General features: G+C 40.3%; 1 protein-coding gene across 12 annotated transcripts in view; it reads left to right on the top strand.

Annotated features, from left to right (window-relative positions):
- Positions 1-21,963, top strand: part of col11a1a (collagen, type XI, alpha 1a) — a 75,239-nt gene that overhangs the window by 27,718 nt on the left and 25,558 nt on the right. For all 12 annotated transcript variants that reach the window (XM_034572209.1, XM_034572220.1, XM_034572210.1 and 9 more), the window contains 24 exons: positions 313-366; positions 504-557; positions 1,720-1,773; positions 2,171-2,215; positions 2,431-2,484; positions 2,580-2,624; positions 3,679-3,732; positions 4,537-4,581; positions 4,891-4,944; positions 6,796-6,840; positions 7,227-7,280; positions 7,408-7,452; positions 8,990-9,043; positions 9,138-9,245; positions 10,894-10,947; positions 11,889-11,942; positions 12,497-12,541; positions 12,684-12,737; positions 12,934-12,978; positions 15,132-15,185; positions 15,810-15,863; positions 18,894-18,947; positions 19,066-19,173; positions 21,435-21,524. In XM_034572209.1, coding sequence (XP_034428100.1) covers positions 313-366; positions 504-557; positions 1,720-1,773; positions 2,171-2,215; positions 2,431-2,484; positions 2,580-2,624; positions 3,679-3,732; positions 4,537-4,581; positions 4,891-4,944; positions 6,796-6,840; positions 7,227-7,280; positions 7,408-7,452; positions 8,990-9,043; positions 9,138-9,245; positions 10,894-10,947; positions 11,889-11,942; positions 12,497-12,541; positions 12,684-12,737; positions 12,934-12,978; positions 15,132-15,185; positions 15,810-15,863; positions 18,894-18,947; positions 19,066-19,173; positions 21,435-21,524 — 1,377 coding nt within the window. The remainder of the gene's footprint in view (positions 1-312; positions 367-503; positions 558-1,719; positions 1,774-2,170; positions 2,216-2,430; positions 2,485-2,579; positions 2,625-3,678; positions 3,733-4,536; positions 4,582-4,890; positions 4,945-6,795; positions 6,841-7,226; positions 7,281-7,407; positions 7,453-8,989; positions 9,044-9,137; positions 9,246-10,893; positions 10,948-11,888; positions 11,943-12,496; positions 12,542-12,683; positions 12,738-12,933; positions 12,979-15,131; positions 15,186-15,809; positions 15,864-18,893; positions 18,948-19,065; positions 19,174-21,434; positions 21,525-21,963) is intronic.

Genomic DNA, 21,963 nt, shown 5'->3' with positions numbered 1-21,963 from the left:
CTTATTACTGATACGATTTTACCTGCACCCCAGGAAGAGCAGGAAGAGCAGCTTCCTTTTAAATCAATAAACACCACCATTGCATAATTGTTTTGATAAAATGGTCACATCTGAAATAATCATACTTTATAATTTGACTTTATAACTGTTTTCTAGAAAAAGTTAGATGATGCTTCACCTTTATGTAACAACAAGAAAGCAGAAAAAAAATGCTAAAAACTGTTTGTATTTAACATCCATGGATTTTCTTGAATTTCAAGGTTGTTAAAATACATAGATCTTGATATATGTTTAACTTTTTTTCTTTTTAAGGGTCGTGGTGGAGCTGATGGTTCTCGGGGGATGCCCGGAGAGTCAGGTTCCAAGGTAACAACTATCAGCACGCCTCATTTCATGTTTGTCACTGAATTCAAATGAGAAATAGGAAAAGCCTTTGCGTGCAGGCCATGATGAGTTTGATGCTGTGATGCATTGGTGACACTGTCTGCTCTTCTTCATCACAGGGTGACCGAGGCTTCGATGGACTCCCGGGACTGCCTGGTGAAAAGGGACACAGGGTGAGCACAGGGTGTTCGATGCCACCACTTCACTTTGTCAGATTCCCGCTGTTCGATTTCCATACTGGAAGAATAACAAAATAGATTTATACGGAATCCTTAACAACAACAAAGTATTGTTTTTATAACTCTTGTAAACGAGCTTAAGAGCAAAACACAATTTCTTTGTGTGATAAGTCACAAAACTGGCATCAAAACAAAATCCTCTCGTTATTGCAGATTTGTCCTCTTAGTTTATTTTGGTTGTCTTTTGTAGATGGCAAAAAAGATTGGGATGTTTTGGCTGCAGTCGAGACACCTCTTAAATAGTGTGATAAGAGAATATCTGCAATGAGTAATTGAATTAGACGTTTAATTTGTCTAATTCCACTAATGTGCCTGCAGTAATCAGACAACTTGGAAAGATTTTGTGAGGCTGTTGCACAGAGGCTATGTCTGTAGAATAAACCACATTATTTAGAAAGTAGAAATTACATCACTGGAGGGCAGGGGAAAACAAAACAAAGTTATGTGGGATATAAATTTAGACTGCAACCGTCTGGTGCACTGCTCTGATAACTCTAAATGAATATAATGTCTCCTATCATTATTCCACCAGCCTGTGGTTTTAGTTTAGTTTTTTACGTTAATTTAAGTGTTATCCAAAAATAAAAAAACAAACCAACAAAACAATACACTTATTCATTTATAAATATTCCATGAATAAAAAAGGAGCAGGAAGAAGAAATATCTTTTACTACCTGCCCCTTTCAAATAAATAGTATAGTTTTCTAAGTATATTTTTTACTTTTACAGCCTTTATGTAATCGGACAAAGTTAATCTAGTGATGAAAGGGGGGCAGGGAGAATGGGAGACGATACGCAGCAAAGGGCAGCAGCTCTACCAGACCGAACTATACGCCGCCCCATGAATGATACATTATTCATCCTCATTACATAGGCATATATAACATATTAGTTTAAATGGCTCTTTAGATTTGAGAGCTGCATAAGCAAATAACAATGTAATACAGCAAGAACAAATAGAAGAGTGGAGAAACAAGGTTTTAACTTAAAGTCCCCAAGAGGAGCAGTGTCAGTGAAAATCAGTGGTGGTTTATCCCATATCTGTCGCTTTCTCTCATCTTCTCTCTCTTCTTTTCTTCCACTCTTTCCATCTCAGGGGGAGCTTGGACCAATGGGACCCCCAGGTTCCTCTGGAGAGGATGGACAGAGAGTAAGAGCTTCCTCTTTTTACTCAACATCCACGAACAACTTGTTAGAAAACCGTACTGAGCTTAAGTGAACCACCGACATATACGTTTACATCAGCTGTTATCCACCAGCTCAGCCCTCAGGCTGCAGCAGCAGGGTGGAGACTATTAACTGGGGAGGAGGGTGGTTTATGATGAACCTTTCCTCTCCATGAAACTAACTATACCCACACACCCCCACAACTAAGCTGCTACTACGTTCAACTATGTTTGATTTGATGGAGATGAAGCCCTCACTAATAAGAGCTTTTGGAAATTTGGATTCTCCATGGTGATAGCTGATATTAAATGTGTTGAAAGCGTTGAATGAATCCCAGTTCAATAAACGTCTCTCTGACTGGTGTCTTTTTCTTTCCTCAGGGCGAGGATGGAGAGATCGGGCCAAGAGGATTAGCGGGCGAGAGTGTAAGGCTTCTGATGGTGTTATACCATCGCACCTTCCTCAATGTATAGGATTCCAACAAGCTGCAACAAGATCCTCTTAAATCTTCCTTTCAAGTGATACGTGATCACTCATTGACAGCCGTGTCCACTAGGGGGCAAAAGTGGCACACTGAAAATGTAATTAGCATTGAGTGATTTGCATTTTATTTCACGTCATTTCTTCTCACCCTTCTTAGGGTCCAAGAGGTTTGCTGGGACCCCGTGGTTCTCCAGGACCTCCTGGATCACCTGTACGTACCATCAACTTCACCCTTCCCTTTTTTGACATCACTTCCTGTAATTGATATGTGGTAAACATGAATCTTCCCTAATCTGTCCCTCTTAGGGTGTTGCTGGAGTCGACGGGCCTCCAGGTTCCAAAGGAAACATGGTATGACGTCCTGTCAGTAAACTGTCGGAAATATTGCTCCAGATCAGTGCACACTTTGAGTCGTACCTCACTGTTTGTGGAGGCTTGAACAGTGTAGATTACTCTGTTAAAACCCCTGTAGGAGGCAAAGCTGTGAGGTTAAAGGCCATTCCTAGGTCTCAGAGGAGGTCAGAAGGAGAGTGACCGCTTAACGCAGTGGAGGATCAAGTGCTGAAGTGTACCGCCGCCCTCTTTCTGCCATATTATAATGAGATAAATACAGTTTATTGACAGGGTAGGTTTAAATTTCGCAACAGCTCCTGAAAATAATCCTGATTTAGGGGCACTGATTTACCATCAGACACATTTTATCAATGGCCTGTATCCATTTGTTACAATCATTATCTTCCCACCACAACTGTAGTGCAGTTTGATACCAGAAAGGAATGAACACATCCTTCTGATGTCCCTCAGGTGGTGTCTTAATTGAGCTTCTAATTTGGCTCTAATGTTTTACACTCAAAAATCTTATTATGAGAGACAGATCTTTATTCTCTATATTCTGGCAGCCCCCTGTGTGAATCACTATCTATAGCAATTACATGATGTGTCACTTAATGTAATGGAACACAAAGGGTTCACGGCACAGTTAGTTAAGAGGCAGGAGAAGATGAGGCAGGGCAGAGGGAGAAGTTACATTTCCTCAACAGGTTACTATAACTACCACTAGGACTACTAATGCTCCTGCAATGACTGAACCTAAAACTGCTATACTATACCTCCATCTGCTTTACATTAGTCATAAAGGTAACATAATGTGGAATTAATAGGCTGCTTGTATCTGTTTAAATAAGTAATTCAATCAGTATTACTTATCCTCTTACAAGTAAAGTTTTGAGGCCACTTGTGACTGTGCACAGCAAATACAAGCATGTTCTAGTGCCACAGTCTTGTATGCTGTTGCTGGGCAGACAGCTGGTGTGTAGTCCGGGGGGGGGGTAATACTTGGGAAAGGGGTTTACTCTGGGACTAGTGTTTATTGTTCTGTTTTCTCAGATTCTATCTTATTTTTTAGGGACCCCAAGGAGAGCCAGGCCCACCTGGGCAGCAAGGAACCTCAGGAACACAGGTAAACAAAGAAATCATGCCATGTCACAGCTCCCCATGACAGACACAAAGTGTGTAGGAATAGATGCATGCACTGCACATGATGTGTAAATACAGTGCAGGGGCCATTTACACCCTGGCTTTAGTGCATTGTATCACCACAACCTCCACGCACAAAGAAAAGCTGATTTACGTTGGATTGACTGTTCTCAAATACATTAAAATGCTCCTTCCTGCTGGGTTCCCACACTTCCCTCTCTTTTGCAGCAGCCACCTCTCAAGATACACAAACACACACACACACACACACACACACACACACACACACACACACACACACACACACAAACACACACGCAAACACACACACTTTTCTGAAATATTTTTACTTTTTTTTTTTCTTTTTGGGGGGGGGGGGGTTCAGGGTTAATCATTTGAAAGCATCTTATTCATGTTGGTGGAATTCCTGCGAAGCTGCCGCACATGCTGGAGCAAGTTTCAGCGCCTCAAATTACACTGCGACACACACACATGCACACACACACACTCATCAGGTAGCCACCTAGAAATGTATACACAGAACATGTCCACAAATATTTAAGTGTATTTCCACAAGTATGCTAGATGCTAATACGCCTTCTGACCCATCACACACACAAACACACCAGCTTAACATTCCTTCACAAGCTCAACTATTTACAGCTCTAACAAACTTTAGTTTATCCAGCCTTTGTGTGTGTGTGTGTGTGCGCGCACGTGTTTGAGCATGCTTGGTGTTGCTATGGCAACAGGCTCTCATGTATATCTATCTGTCTCTTCCTCACAGGGTCTTCCTGGACCACAAGGCCCCATTGGACCACCCGGAGAAAAAGTGGGTTCCTTTTTTTGGTTTTCCATAACAATTTAGAACAATATGTGCCATTCTAATAACTCAGAGGAAATATCATGGTTTCAGTTAAAGAACTCATATTTCGTCATCAGAAATTATTGATTAGTCGCTTTTGCTTGTTTGACTTTTACCTTGAATTGAATTTGTATGATTAAAACAACTTTATTTGCCTTCGATCAAAAAAATGTCAAATGTTCAATAGTCTTACAGAATAACTCTGCTGCACTGGAATCTAGTTGACATTGCCCCCTGACCTCTGACCTTTTTTGTCATCATCTTTTCCTCATGCAGGGACCTCACGGCAGGTCAGGGTTGGCTGGATTACCTGGAGCTGATGGGCCTCCTGTGAGTACTCCTATTTCCCATGTACACACAGTATGAGTTTAACAAACACAGAAATGACACCACTTTACTCACAGAGGGTCCCACACTTGCACAGGATGTGGTATAATGTCCCTGTTGAGCGAATAGCTAAAATGGTGGAAGTAAACGTGGACATAACCTCTGCTCAACCAGCAGGTCTTAACACAGATCAGACCTTTGAATGACCCTTTTTATATTCACTTTGATGGCCGATGATGTCCTCATTGAGCTTTTTAACACAATATGTGTGCTTAGGACTCAGGTCAGGTAGTATGTGACATTGTTTTCTCTACAGGCCGAACTGTCATTTTTACATATTCTCAAACCCCAGATTATAGATTATAGAAATAAATAATAAGTGAACTATAATGGCAAGATAAAAAGCCAATGTAAAAATAAAGGTTATCTATGGATATAGATGACTTAATAGAGCTTTAAAAGAGGACACCGGAGTTGTTCGTCTAGTGAAAGGCTAAAGGTCAGCGCCTGACTTTGTCTCCACCCTGAACCTGGGGACAAAAACAACTGGTCATCGGATCTCAGGCTACGAGCTGGCGAACAGAGGGGAGGTCTGCAGTGTCGGATGGGGCAATATCTATCTGTGCTTTTAAAGCCACATGCAGCCAGTGACAGGAAGCCAAAAACAGTCGGAATATGATGATATTTGCTTGTTTTTGTGAGAACCCTGGCAGCATGACTTTGTGCAAGCTGGATATTTGAGGCAGCCACTGAATTTGGAATTACAATGATCCCATCCGCTGTAAACAAAGGGCTGCAGTATCCTCGAATTAAAGAAAACAATCCTAACCATTCTCCTGAGCTGTCTTTGTTATGTTATGAAAATGAGAAGAAAATAAAACTTAAGGTCAGAATCAAGAATCGCATGGGTAAGTTAGTGACTTCATTTATGGCCAGACATATCTGACTATCTTCAGCATAACAGTGAAATTAAATATTGTTTTTTCAATTATACCAATGACATTTTTTTCGATTGATACATTTTATTTTAAAACAAATTTTTCATTTTCAAACCATGAATATTAGTGTCAACAAGAAACTTGTCTGTACCCTTGAGGTGCCTGACACACACTGACCTGTAACATACTGCTGCACTGTGTGTCAGAGATCCCTCAAAGCATTTATGGGGGGTTGTTATTCCAGACCTGTAGTTTCTCTTGTCATTCCTGCCTCTGCCCTCAGTATGAGAGGTGCGTAGGTTGAAGAAGCAGGCAGCCCTCAGTTCCCCTCAGGCCCCTCAGGCTGGGAGTGCCAGGTGTTTGCAGCTACACATATATATGTGTGTGTGTAGAGGAAGAGGGGTGTATTGAGCTGTTCACCTACTTCATCACTCAACACTGGCCGCCACACAAGTGTCTCAAACTGCCACAGAGACAGTCCAATTTCCTTTTCTTTACTGACATACACAACATCACTTATCCTGCTATGGTGCCCCGATAGTCACATAAAAGTGCAGTGATGTGTCGGCTGTTTGTGTGCACAACAAACAGCAAACAAAAGAAAAGTGTGCACAACAATCCTTTGTGACCTGAATTTGTGCAGTGGGAACGTACTGACCTGTCTCTCACTCAAAGCATTATGGGAAATCCTGTCTTGTTGCTGGATCAGATAAAATATTTAAGTTTCTGACCATGTTTGCTGTATTGGATTTATCACAGCTGAAAATATAATGCTGCTCTGCTTGTTTGCAAAGATGCTGCAACTGTTTCATTCAAAAGTTGAATAAGACAGATTTGTTTGCGTCCTTATGTTCAGTTTAAATGTTTCTCTTGCAACCACCACCTTAAACAACTGTGTGACTTGTTCTTTTTACAGGGTCATCCTGGTAAGGAGGGGCCAACTGGTGAGAAGGGAGCACAGGTAGGTTTATTGAACGTGTGCTGATATCATTCTATCCAAGTAAACATGATGTTTTAAATAGTTGATTATATACAGATACAAATCATTTATAAATTACAACTCATCTCACTCCAAAGATAAACCATGTTTGTTTCGATAAATCCAATTACGTTTTATCAATCATTCGTATTGGGAACAGTAAATAACATTTTCATTCATCTGAGGTTTTATCATACTGATGTGTCTTTTGCTACTACTTAAACTAGTCAGTATATTTAAAACATAATTGCAGTTAAAAAGAAAAAAAACAACTAGTAAAGAGTACTCCTCTCGGCTACAGTAGCTGAAGTAAATTGAACCTACATTTATATTCTGATAAAGAGTTCTCATTTGTTTCTTCTCTCCAGGGTCCACACGGTCCACAGGGTCCAATCGGTTATCCCGGCCCTCGTGGTGTGAAGGTACGGTTTCTGTTCGACCATGTTGCCATTTGATTAACAAAGTGACCCTTTAAGCAAGTCCTCTCTTTTCTCATGTCGCACATAACTGTAAAGTGTTTCTCATGGTTGTATGTTTCTTTTTCAAAAGGGAGCTGATGGTGTCCGTGGTCTCAAGGGAGGAAAGGGAGAGAAGGTAAAGCCATTGTTTCTTAATTTAGCCCACCTACACTGGGCTGAAGCCAATGAGCCAAAAGAGGCCATGAATCATATGTATACTAATGTCCTTGCAAAATAAATGAACCTTGTTGACAGAGAGTTCTGCGGTTGTCAACACATTTTCTGGAAATAATTAATTTTGAATCAAAATAGTGTACAAACATAGCAGATGCTTCATTCTGATTTGTGAACTTTGCATTTCCCAGCCTCTAATATTATAAATCTACCTGAGGTCTGTGTCTCGTGCTCTTTGATAAAATTGAATTAGCTGACTAAATCAGACTTACTTCAAAGGGTTCATTTCTGTCAAAGACCAAAATTTAATTTGCGGTTCAGACAGGATTTGTCGAACTTTGAAAAGAAGGTTTAAACGGTAAAATAAAAGTTTGGGTATATTAGCAGTATATGCATGTCCCAGTTGTTCTTTCTCTTGCTGTGGCCACTACTTGCACTCCCAACTTTGTTTTGAACCCTTTGAGCTGCAGAGAGTGGCTGAAAGCCCTATGCAGAGGTCAGTCGATAGTAATCTTCAGTGGAGACAGAGACTTTCTTAGCGTGACCCTCAATCGGTTTTTGAAGTTTGTAAAGCTGCAATGATCGGGACTTCAAACAACACTGCGATCCATCTTGAGCGCTTTTGAAGTGTTTGCGCGTGTGTGTCACCATGTAGAGATTAATCCAAGCTCCCTTTTAATATGCCTGACGTTTATGTAAGATCAATACAGTTATGCCGCTGTATAAAATCAATTATCTGACTTAGGGGTGTTGTTCTGACTGCGGTGACAGGTATTCATATCAGTTTTTATTGAATTATTTATAGCAAGAGGTTCAAAAGCCAAAACCTTGAGGAGAAAGGGTTTGTTATGAATAAAGGATGTGCCTTACCTCAGGTGTCTCCGCGTGTGTGTGCGCATGTGTGTATGGTCTTCGTGAAGCGAGCTGCTGGAAACAGACATGCTCAGTGCTGCATTATGCATAGGATAGGGTCTCAAACATGGACAGGTGACAGACTAGAAGCACAACGTGTCAAAGAAAAGAAAGATCTAGCTGAACTTGTACAGTGACCTTCAGCATCCATTTGGTTTTGTTTGACAGAGCTACGAACTTTTTAGTTTTACTTAAAAGAATGTAAAACATGTGCCTTTGATACAATTTTATAATTAATTAATATAATCCAAATCCCAACTAAGACTAATGCTGGTGCTTAATGTAGATCATGTTAATACAACACAACTCATCGAACAACAGCTAAACAGGAGGGCCTAACACGTGCTATTTTACAGTCTGACCAGCAGGGAGCAGCATCGATCCTGTGATACACAGAGGGAACATGAGCAGGCTGAATTTTTAACAGATGCTTAACAAACACAACATGTCGTAAAATAAATAAATTTCTGTTTCCCTGTGTGATGAAGAGATGTGATGAAATTAATACATGATTTGAAATGACAATGGAGTGAAATACCCAAACAGTTCCTTGCAAATGCGTCAACTTCTTCTTTGTCTGATTTTAGGGCGAGGACGGTTTCCCAGGTTTCAAGGGAGACATGGGAATCAAAGGAGACCGGGTGAGGAGCTTGACTGAAATAACATCAACAGTCTCATGAATACGCATGAAAACATTGACGTCAACTCGATGTATTTTCCCTGTTCGTGCTACAGGGAGAGCTCGGCATGCTTGGGTCCCGTGGAGAGGACGGTCCTGAGGGTCCTAAAGGTCGATCTGGACCCAACGGAGAAGCAGGGCCCCTTGGACTTGCCGGAGAAAAGGTAATCCAATTGTGTGTGTAATTGTGTGCTCTAATTAACTCAATAAATATCAACATTAATAAGTCAACAAAAAGTGAGTATGTTCCCCCGCAACCGTAGCAACACAACATTTCATTCAAAATGATGACATTTCAAAATATCAGACTTCAAAACAGGAGTGAAGTTCTTGTTTATCCTTTTTACAATATAAGTTAGTCCCTCCAAAGTTAGACAGGCTCCATTGGGGTGCAGTCAAATCGTTTTGGCTTGTGACTGTGTAAAGTCATTGAGTAGCAACTGCTGCAGACCTCAAATAAAGTGTTCAGGGTATATTCTGATTACTCAGAGTTTGGCACTTAAAGGAATTTTATTTCCAGTTATAAGCCTTATAACCTTATACAGCCCCATAATAAATAAATTAAAGCAACTTTTCCCTCTCAGCACTTTCACAAATATCTGGAACATTAGGGCAAGTTTGACATAACCCGTTTGAATTAAGCACTTGTATTGTTGTTTTCATTGGATATTATCTTTTATATCAATTCTCCATGTCTGGTAGTTCTGCAGTTTCAGACAGTGGAGGTACAGTTTCTTATGTGTGGATACGTTATACGATTCTGTTGCAGAAAATATATATATTTTTAAATATTATCTAACTCCTCGCACATGTAAAAACATGGCAGGATAATTTCTTTCTTCAGACCCATCTGAGATTTTCTCCACACCACATCTTTAATCAATAACCTGCTCACCTGGGTATAAAACAAACGTTAGAATGCAGCTGTACCACCAACATGCTGATGCACGGAGTCCAACTCAGATGGGTTTTTCTAAGAAATTGATTCTTCTCCTGTTTGACTTTTTAACCTTCGCTGAATATACAGTAATTGCAGCTGAAGCGGAAGACCTGATGTTATCAGCTCGAAAAGGAGCCACAGAGAAACTGTGTTGCTGATCTGAACTCGGATTAACATTAACCCTCCTCTTTCCTACTTTAGATTTAATAGGCTTAGTTGGAGTCTATCCTTTTTATTATTCCATTTGTTGAATAGCTCGTCTTGCATTTATGATATTTTGGGACCATTCATAGACTTAGACATTTGGATTAGTCAGGTTAGCATCTCCTTGGAAACCATTCTTTTCACCTCAGGGCTAATTTTAATACATGCTGACTTGAAGTTGTTTCTATTGTACATTAGATTGCATTACATTGTGGCTAATACAAATTAAGTCAATAAGTGATTATCCTTTTTAGCTGATTGCTAAAAAACGTCAATATTCGTCAGTATCCCAGCAGTTGGGTTTGTGTACAAAACTACCAAATCTCTGAGGCACATTAAAAGAATAGATGCTGCAAACTAGATTCCTTTTGAGCTTGGATAATCAGCATCCCTATATATCTTCTACACTGATCAAGAATGACTTTAGCAAATTGTAGTTGTATAGATTTTGTGTATAAATACAAGTACAGCCCTAACATAATTATTGTATTGGAGCTGACATGACCATCTTTCTTACAATCTAGCTACTTCTCTCAGCTCCCTAACGTTTCCGCTAGTAATTCTCATTTGAGATAGTTACATTTTAAGGAAAAGGGAACATAGCTAAACTACTAAGGATGTTTCCTATTTTCTTTTTTGTGCTGACGTGTGTTGTTTGTGTTTCTCAGGGTAAACTTGGTGTCCCAGGATTACCAGGTTATCCAGGAAGACAAGGACCAAAGGTGAGTAAATCTGCATCAGTGTTTTTTTATCACTAGACACAAAACAGAAAAACGTTCCCATTGGAGAGTTTACTAATTGCGTGTAAATGGATTTTAGAAACAATATATTTGACCATATAAAGTATCAGTACAAACTGCACAGTGGGGAAAAAACATTGATCGATCAATCAATCAATCAATCAATCAACTTATTCTGGTGGGAATAGTGGATTATTTGAATTTTGCGTTGTTCTAAGGGCTTTTAAAATCAACTCCTAATCTCAAAACATGATGACAAAAACGTTAAAGATTTACTCATTTATAGAGACAATAGTTTATTAGACAAAGCAGAAGAGTGATGTATTTTACATCTGGAGAAAGTTACTGATTTGAGTCTTACTCAATGTTACCAATGCAACATTTGGTGAGGCGCTGCACAGTAGGTAAGCCCTTTTTAAAATCCTATGTTCGGCTAAAGAAAAAATGTCACCTTATCTTGTGTTTACAGCGGCCCTGTGCTAAGCGTTTTGTCTTAAAATCCTCCTGTGTGTTTGTATGTGTGTGTGTGTGTGTGTGTGTGTGAGAGAGAGTGAGTGAGTTTGGGAATTTGATGTGTTGTCTATGGAAGGCAGGAAATATCATTTTGATTTAAACTTTTACCTGCAGGTATATTACTTAATGTGTTTTTTGATTAGAACATTTTGACTCCATTAAAGAGAGCTTTAATAATCTCAAGAGGAAGGAAAGTGTTGAATTTGGTTTAATATGACAAAGCTTGTTCTAAATTCAAAGGGATTTTACATGGTGTTGAATGCGTGAAAGTGACTGGGGATGACATCCACCCGTTCAATAATAGTGCAGATAAATACAGGAAGAACGCTCATTATCATGCATGCAGTGACCCACCCAGCCTCTCGCTTGATTTTCTCATTTCCCTCCATATCTCCCTCTCTTATTGACAGGGCTCGAGCGGCTTCCCTGGGTTCCCTGGAGCCAACGGAGAGAAAGGAGCCAGGGTAAGTAAACACACACCCACACACACACACACACTCTCTCTGCCTGTTTGTGTATGAAAGTCACCACTCCATCATATTCTCCCAGAAAAGAAAATGTATTCCCATTATGAAGGACAAAACAAAAGACGTGGACACAATCATGCCTCCATGAAATACCCGGATTTCTAGACTTGGAAAAATCAGTGTTGAGTGCCGAGAAATGGTTCAAGGCACAGGTTTGACTAAAACTATTGATTATTGGCAACTAAGTACATCAGTAAGTACACAGTATTCATGGACACTTTGAAGAACATCTACGAAAGTATGAAATACATTTTTCTCAATCAAATTTCGTCCGGTGTCGACTCAGAGGCAGAAAACCATTTCTGAGTGTAGAAACGTTTTCACTGGTTATATTTGGCGGCTGTTTCTGCTGCTGTCGTCAGCCGAGCAGTGGAAATATTACCTCCATTCAAAGAGTGCTTACTGTAGCTGTGAAGACACAACTCTGGGACTTTTTGTTGTCATGAAGAAATTAACTGAAGTGCACTTTTTTCCAACAATTATTCTAATAGGGTGTTGCAGGTAAAGCTGGTCCAAGAGGTCAAAGAGGTCCAACGGTATGTACTGTACTGTGATCGCATAGTGTTAAGTCATCTTTTAATGTTTATCCACTTGAATGATATATATATATACACTGACAGTGTTACGGTTTGACTTCATTATATTACACTGTTGTAACTTGTATCTTTTCCTCTGTAGGGTCCTCGCGGTGGACGAGGAGCCAGGGGTCCGACAGGAAAACCAGGTCCCAAGGTACAATTTCTAAAACTGTCACACTGACTTCGGGCTTCTCCCTGGGTTGCACTAGTGAAACACTGTATTCAAGATAAAAATGAAACTTAAATTGAACATTGTGACATACGTATATCTGAACTTCAACTTCGCCACATATGCAAAATGTAAAATTGAAGCTCAATGTTCACTGATGATATATTCTTGTGTGTTTCAGGGGACATCAGGCCACGATGGTCCTCCAGGCCCGCCCGGTGAGAGAGTAAGTCCATATTAACACACAGTCTGGGATGGTTCCAATGCATGTGAAAACAAACAAGCATTTTGAAATACGTTTTCAGTCCACGCTTTAAAAGAAATTACGCTTACAGTGGCTCCATCTCTACTATTAAGATGTCAGAGTGTGAATTCTCTTCAATAGAGGAGCTTTTATTCTGGTCAAATCCTCCAGCTTTTAAAGATAATGAGAAGGATTTTAAAATGACCATAGTCCCACTGTGAGTTCCTAATCAATAACGAAAATGTTTTAGCTGCCAAAAGTTTTTTTTTAGGAAGAATAACTTTTTATTCTGTGATTTGGGGTTTATCCTAAATTTCATGTTCCTATCTTCCTCTTACAGACAGCAGTATAACTGTTCTTTCCCTTCGGCCTCAGTCCTCAGAGTTTTAATTAAGTACATCTCTCATCCGAAGCGTTTTGAACTGATGATCAAACAGAAGACAAAAGAAAATGGTCCAGAGTTAGATTTACAGGATGATTTCTTCGTAGTGTGGAAGCCCTGGGTGGCGAACTCAGTGGCAAAATTAACAATCTCTGCAGTTGCTTCACAGTAAAAGCCTTCCAGCGGTGCCAGCTTATTTAATACCCGTTATATTTCCAGTGGAGTTTTAGAGCAATTCGATTTTTTTTTTGCTGCCTAACAAAGAAAATCCAAGGAAGACATGAAACAAAACAGGCAGCTGCAGCGTGAGCTCAGTTTGTGTTCAGGCTACACACGGAGAAGCAGATTTTATTACGACTCTGACAGAGCTCGACAGGGAGCCTGTCAGAGAACATCCTCCCCTCTGTTAGATAAAACACATAACAGGGATACAAGAGTGTAAGCAAACACTGTAAAGGCACCTCTTGCTTTCTATATTGGCCGCACAGCCAGGTACAGTAACTCAGTGAGGACAAGGTGACTCATCATTTAATAAAAGTTTAGTCCCAGTAGACTTAGAACCACTCATCTGCAAAACACTACTGAGGTGGTGTTTGAGTTGGTGCCTTACGCCTAGACTATCATTATCTCTTGTTTTGAAAAATATAATATCAAATCTGTGCATATTACTCGATATCAATCAACCCCAATTTAAGTATCAGGGGTTAAACGTTCTCCGGGAACATGTGGCTAAAACGTGTGGAGCTTCTTATAGAGTTCAGGTTTTCACAGGACTTTCATATGTGATTTATATTGCACCCCCCTAGATCCCAAACTCCTCAACAATATACTCTGTACCTTTCCAGAAACACATGTTCACATCATCAACATATTTCACCGTAAAACAAACTTCAACACACAACTCTTGAATATGAATATCTCGTCAGTTATGTTGTGTAAGTTTTGCACTGACCAGTTTTTCCTCCTGATCCAAACCTTCATTCTGTGTGTCGGATATTTTATTGGTTTCTACTTTCCTCTCTTTTTCTGTCTCGTTTTCACTTGTTTTCTATCTCTCTGTCACTTTAAACCTAATAGCTATTGTGTATGTATACAGTTTGCAATGACATATATAATTGGCCCTTCTTAAAACGTCACAAGTTCTATTAGGTGAGGAACTTACAAGATTTATAAATGTATTATTATTAACAATATGTTAGAATACAATACGATCATTCTGGGTCATTTAATGTGAAGTACACGGGAAACACATCCAGTGATTCCCTATAATTTGGTTTATATTACATGATCACAGCCCTTTGCCCTTTGATATTAACCTGTGGATTTGAAAGAGGCTGACCTTTACCTCATCAAGCAGTACTCGCTTACTAAGGACGGAAATGTTCCCCTTAAAAAAATATCACTCCTCAGGCATTTGCTAACTGTAAGATTAAACCAAGTTGGACTAATGAAAAGACAGAGAGACCTTATGATTCCACACTTTACTCTGCAGCAGGACAGGGGATGAAACCTTTTCTTTTATGCATTGTGCCACTCCAGCGTGCTCCCTGTAATGAATCAGTGTTACGAGCATAGACTCCGTGGGCTGATGAACAGTGACTCACTCACCCTTATAATTTTGGTTCATTTTCTGTCACAGTCACCACATCCACACGATGTCCATGCAGCTCCCAATCTTCTTGGTACATTTTGTGTTTTTGTGTTTTTCTTTCTTTGTGCATCTCTCATATATCTGTGTCTGTGCTGATTGCAGGGACCTCAAGGACCCCAGGGACCCGTGGGCTTCCCTGGACCAAAGGGCCCCCCTGTGAGTATTTCTCCTCCACCAATATAAGCCATCGACAGCTCAACATAAAAAAAAAAGAAGCGTGGAAATTATGCAGTTTGAAGCTCATTCCTGGGGCACAATGTCTACACTCTCACTTCCTTGACTGTATTAATAGCAAATTAGCCTCATTTGCAAACCTTATAAGTCACGATTGATTCAATCTAAGGAGTTCATTGGGTGCGGTGCAGTAATATATAGCAATATCCATAAATCTGTGCAGGGATCATTAATCTAACTGTTATTGAAGCAGAACCCATTTTCTCAGTCTCCAATTGAGGCGGTAGACAAGTGGTAATTTCCACCTATCGATTCAGGTTTAGATTCATAGCTTCAACCAATGATCTGGTTCTTCAAAAAAAAACAGAGCCTGTTATTTTTCCATTAGTGTTCCGTTAGTCTAACTATAATTATGTTTGTACTGTATATTGCGCCCAAAGCATTTGCACAAATTTGCAACAATAAAATCTCATTGCTCAGAAAAATAAACCTTTAGTCCAACACCAGGGACAATTTCGAAGTGCCATCATTCTCAACCAGATATGAATGTGATGATAGTGAATGTACTGGGTTACATGGTAGAAGTGACTTTTAATTTCTACACAGGGACCAGCTGGAAAAGATGGGCTGCCCGGACACCCTGGCCAGCGAGGAGAAACGGTGAGTATCCTGTGTGGCCTCTGCCTCTAACCTCTCACCAAGTCTGGAAACATAGGACCTCACATCGCGCTGGGAACTCAGTGTTATTTTTCACACTCGGGACAGATTCATTCTATTTCCACAGCGGTTGCAAATAAAGGATTGTATCTCCTCCTGTATAGGTTTTAGAATTAGTTTTTCCAAAAATGAAAGTGAAAAAAAATGAAAATTATGTTTAATAGTTCCAACACCCCCCCTCCCCCCCAACACACACACACACACACAATTACACCACAACACAGACACACTCCTCCTCCACTTCTTAACTCTATTGCTCTTGTATCCAGGAGATTTGAATCAGCGATACACATGGGGCAGAGCGGCAGACATGTCTACCAAAGACATGAAGTCTGATGATATAGCCCCTTGTGAACTATCTGCTTGTCTCCATAGACTCACAAACATGCACACTCACACACTTCATTCTGTCTGAGGAAAGCCAGACAGTTCAGACACTGACGGACAACAGGAAGCTGGGGAAACATCCTTCTTCTGTGTTATTGTTAATTGGCAAGTTTACAAATATCCACTGGCAGGAAACTGAACTTTTTGTCCCGTTGCAACAAGGCTCTGTGACAATTCCTTCTCTAAAATATCTGAGCAATAACAACACTAAGTAATATTTGTTACGACAGCATGGAGTTTTTTTTATCAAGAGAAATGGTTGTGCTAAATCTGCACCGATGATGCATAGACGCCGTATCCAGAAGACACAGAATTCATCAACAACAAAAGAAAACACCAAGCAGAGTTTGGTTTGATCACACCTAGTTGCAATCTCCTGCTCTCGGATTCGATTCCCCCTCACTTGGTATGCATCGGTGCACCTTGGTTTGATGAGGCTCAGAGGGAAATAAATTCCACTAAAAGCTTGACAGATCATCGCCTCTATCATTAAAGCTTCCCTTACCGCTTGCCTCTTTCCTATAGATAACGTAATACACCACACACACACACACACACACACACACACACACACACACACACACACACACACACACGAGTGCTTCCCTGCCTCTGCTGCTATACAAGTAGCAACGCAAGAGTCTTCATTAAGGTGTTTATGGCTGTAGATTTATGGTCTGATGAGCAGGCTTCACAAGCATGCAATATGAGAATTGATCACAGCAATAAAGACGCTCAAAGCCCCGGCAACACACGTTGCATTTGAGGAAGTGCAGATAAAGATTTGAGTTGCTGTCTGTGAGTCAGGGTCGATGCCGTAACTGAACGGCCTGAGGGTTGCATCACCATAACTCACAACACGCACTGATCAATGAGCTTGGAGTAGTAAGTCAGTCAGGATCGGCCTTCTCAGAGCTGGGGTTTAAAGACTTTGATTGGCTGTGGGATAACAAGTTACAGATGAAATGAGTTACAAAAGCGGAACATGTGGGGTTTGATGACCAGGGGATCCAAAGATCAGTCGGAAATCAGAATGAAAAGTCAGCGTACAACCGGCACTCTGTCCATGGAGCATTAGCTCAATGCTAATCACTGTCTGTCATCACTTACCAGTTACGTGCCTGGAAATACACTAGCATTTAGCAGATTGTGATTGGTCTCCATTGCATTATGAGACCTCTGTTAAGGTTACCAGTCTTTCTTTGTTTCATCTGTAGACTCTTGCTGTATTGATTCAGTGAACTTCTAAGCTTCGTGCTGGGTTGGCATTTGGCGAATACACTGTAGAGTCATTGGATTGTAGATACTGTAATTGGAGAAAAGACTCAAACCAATGCAGATTGAATTGCTCCGTTCCCAGAAGACGGAAGTTCATCTGATTTGTGCTACAGTGTTGAGTCCTATATCGTTTTTGCCTTGTCCTGTTCTGCTCTTTGAATCACAACATATCCATAGGAAACACTGTAATGCAAATCAGGAAACTTGTAGCATAACTTTATCGTTCAACTTCTGTGATTTACCTTGAAGAACGCTGTGTTAACTCTTAAAGGACAATCATTATTATTATTAGAGTCGAGCAAGCAGGGTATTGTTTTCACCCGTCTCTGTGGTAACTCTGAGACCACTTCCACAGTCCCAAAAATGACATAGTTCAAAATACATTTTACAAGGTATTTCTGTAACCTATAGGACTAGAGACACCACCTGAAGCTTATAGAACCAAAAAGAGTGTATGATTATATAGTAGGAACTTGCTATGAAATCAGAAAATTCCGTAACATAGTATAATGCAATTTACTTTTGCAACCAATAAGAATTGAAACAAGATCAATATTTTTTTCAAGCTTAACCAATCACTCGTCTTCATATGGTATAAATTACACAATTACATCACTATGAAATGCCATTATTAGACCTACAATATTAAAAAGTTAGCTTTGCCTAATAAGGATATATATAGAGTGTGTCACCTCTCTGAAATTGAGCAATAACTAAATCTAGGTCTACAGTGGCAGAATGATAATACCACTGGCTTATGAAGTTGTGGTTTATGAGGTAGCTAGCAGATGCATAATTACACATTCCGAGGAATCTGAGCATCATTATCGTCTCTAAGGAGTCAGGTATCTGGATACTAGGCTTTTTGCTCTGGGTTGTTTTTGTCTCATCAACACTGATTAAAGGAATCTGGTGCTGTTAGATGCTGTATGTTCAGGTACAGTAAACAAGATTAATATGCATCGCCTGAACGTCTGGTTTGATTCCACCTCACGATCGTTGTCTCATCTCCACGTTTCCTATTTCTTTCAGCAACTTTCTAATGATTGCAGTTTTTTAGATAATGAACAGTACCTGCAGCGGTTTATTGCCCAGAATTTCAATATAACAGAATCTGTCCTTGATTTGTGAACATAACCTGAAAAAGCCTCTTGATCCTACATCAAGGAAATACCCACAACCTAAATCCCTGCTTATCGGCTGAAACAAACTCAAGTGGAATCAATATGCTTTCTTTATTTTGCGGCTTCATTAGATACACTGTGTGTTTCTGTTGCTGTTATAAACCTGTTGTCATCTTTCTCTCAGGGTTTCCAAGGCAAAACTGGTCCACCAGGCCCAGGAGGTGTTGTTGGACCCCAGGTAATGTAATGTTACATTTTAATAAGAAGGATTTCATGTGCCTTTTTATCAAGGATTTATATGGTATTGTTGATATGTTGAACCGTAAATAATATAAAACTGTGTGATATCCTCTCAGGGACCCACTGGAGAGACCGGTCCTGTTGGTGAGAGAGGCCACCCTGGACCCCCAGGTCCACCAGGAGAACAGGGTCTTCCAGGTGCTGCTGGCAAGGAGGGAGCAAAGGTAGAAAAAACAAGACTAACATTTATTGTTTAGAGCTTAAACTGATCATATACATTTCCTATACTGAAGGACAGTAGTTAGCTGTCTCAAAATTATTAATCTGAAATAAATGCTCATTTATTTTATCATAGTACCACAACATCCCCTTCTCTCACCCACTGGCTCAAAGATACACATCGTAATTCATAAAAAGAAAAAGAGCAAGCTCGGCTTTTCTCATGAGCTATAATAAATTTGTGTTAGTTACACAGAAGAGACGGAGCCAGTGAGGTTGATATAGAGATCAACAGCATATAGGCAGGCTGAAAATTGAACTTATGCAGTTGCAATTATTGTACATGATTTGATTTTGCAGAAGCAACCTGCTGCATTCACAAGCAGTTATGTTTCTTGAGGGCATGCAAATCTCAGTAGACTACTGGATTGCTTAAATAAAACGGGGAGAAAGCCGGAATAAATCTGTAGCAATAAATTCACCCAGAAACGCCAAAGCACTGAGTCTCGCCATCACTCTCGCTCTGGCAAGCGACTGTGGAAGATACAGTAGCTGAGATCCAGGGAGCATCTGGCGACATTCCCTCCCTCCCTGGATCTATCTGCCCGGCAATTGAGTGCTCATTAGGAGCAGACAGTGGCCATTTTGTAGAAGTATGGGCTGCTCCAAACCACCACCCTGACTCCCAGGAGCACTCAGCATGGCCCCGCTCCCCATCCCCTCCTTCAGATCCTCATTTTCTCCCCGTCTTCCCCAAGCAGACAGTTTAATCAAGTCCATCGGCTAACTCCAAACCCTCCGCCACTCACAGAACCTCTTCCCTCCCCGCTCTGCTCAGGCCGGTGCATCAGTATGCCAGGGACACTTTGTCGAGGTCTTGGCAGCGGAGCCCAAATCCTCTTATACCTCTCAAGCCAACTCTTCTGTGCCTCCCTGTTTGCAGATAAAGTCAGCCTGCCAACAGAAAAGAAAAGAGAGAGAAGTCAGGAGTAGGTTTTTCTGAAGTCAAATGTCTTGGTTTTAGAAATGTGTTGTAGAAAACAAACCAAGAACTAAATAAAGTTACCTTGCAGCAAAGTGTTGGCATGGTTCCTTTGAGGAGGCAGAAAACAAATGGAGTTTTTAGAGTTTAGTCTGTGAGCTGAAGGAAGATGGAGGAGTGTGCGAACAGCTGCAGAAGCTGACATTTTTATACATTTTTTTGGTAGTAAGCATTCAGAAGTTTCCTTCCACATATTTTTGGAGTCGCCCCTGAACTTTTATTTATTTTGAAACCTCTTACACAAAAAAAAAGAATCTGTCTCCAAACACACATTGAGTGTAAAAAGGCCGTCATCTGTCTGCTTCTTGTTGTGGCTGACTATGTGAACGTATAATCAGCACTGAGGCTTGTGTATTGACTGTGGAGACGGCGCTAATGATTCCACGGAATACCTACATACTTCAAACTAATTGCAGCTAATGGCCCATTAAGATGCATGTCAGCTACAAAACAAGTACACATCTGTTGCTGGTGTGATGTACAAAGCCATTAGTGTATATAATATTTGCTTCTCATATGCTTTTCAATCTGTAGTATTATTTTTTAGAGCCCTCTCTTGTTCAGTTACCAGCTGTGCATGGTAGTGCTTCATGTTTAATACATAAATGCTGGAACATGTCTTCATATACACATTTCGCCAGGGGGGCTCAGAGGAGGCAGACATTTCTGAAGTTGGGTGTGCTGCAGTTTTCAAGAATTAGCTGTCAAATGCTTTGCATCTCTAAACCCTTATCGACACCGTGTCAAGACCAATTTATCATTTCACAAGAAAAAACGTCACATTAAAATTGAGTTTGTAGATGACTCAATTTTAAATAATAAAACAAGAGAGTACTCTAAAGAGGAAAGTTCCAGTCTCTGACTTTGAATTTGAACATGGTAATGACTGATAGACTGTCACAGAGTGAGCAGAGAAACAAAGTGAAAGAAACAAACTCAAATTTGTAGTTATTCCGTAGAAAGTACCTCTGTGTGACCAAAGGTAACATTGTTACAGCAGTACATGACAAATAGTCTGTATTTATATAAATAACATTCATATAAAGAAGATTTGAACTAATCTTATCTTTTCTTATCTATCTTGGAAAAAATTTTGCTCATCAGATATATATAAAAGACGTTTTCCCTGATATATAATATCAGAACATAAAAGTGTTATGATATTGTATGATGCACCATGTTGTGAACCACACTAACCCTGACTATGTGTGACTGTGTTATTAGGGAGACCATGGACCACAGGGATCCACAGGTAAAGACGGTCCCCCTGGTCTTCGAGGCTTCCCCGGAGAGCGAGGTCTACCTGGTGCCACGGTAAGCGCTCCCCTCCACCTGCACTTCTTCATCATTGCTTCCCGTTACATGCATCTGCTAATAGAAAGTGACAGAAGGTTGCCACATTACACATGAGCCAGGAACTCTGTAGAGCCACTGACTTCATTAGAGACATCGGCCTTGGAATTCGCTCCGAGCAATCAATCCGGTGCCGGAGAAATCTGAAGCGACATCTTACAAATGAATAGGCATGCCTCTGCATCGCTCCAACGCCACTCACACCACTGTTTTAACCAAAGTAATGCATCATGGGCCTCTGTTATGGAAGCAGGCAGTTGTTTGGAAACGAATTGTTAAATCTTTCCCCGAGTTTAGGTCAAGGTCTTGAATTGTTTTCCATATTTCAGTGCCATTATTTTCTCGGGTCAGCAAAGATATTTGTTTTTTCCTTGGTATGCATTATTTACTTAATAAATTA

Source organism: Hippoglossus hippoglossus, chromosome 20, assembly GCF_009819705.1.
Source record: "Hippoglossus hippoglossus isolate fHipHip1 chromosome 20, fHipHip1.pri, whole genome shotgun sequence".
Taxonomy (NCBI): Eukaryota; Metazoa; Chordata; class Actinopteri; order Pleuronectiformes; family Pleuronectidae; genus Hippoglossus; species Hippoglossus hippoglossus.
The sequence above is the reverse complement of the archived record's forward strand: the minus strand, read 5'-3'. Positions and strand labels throughout refer to the sequence as shown.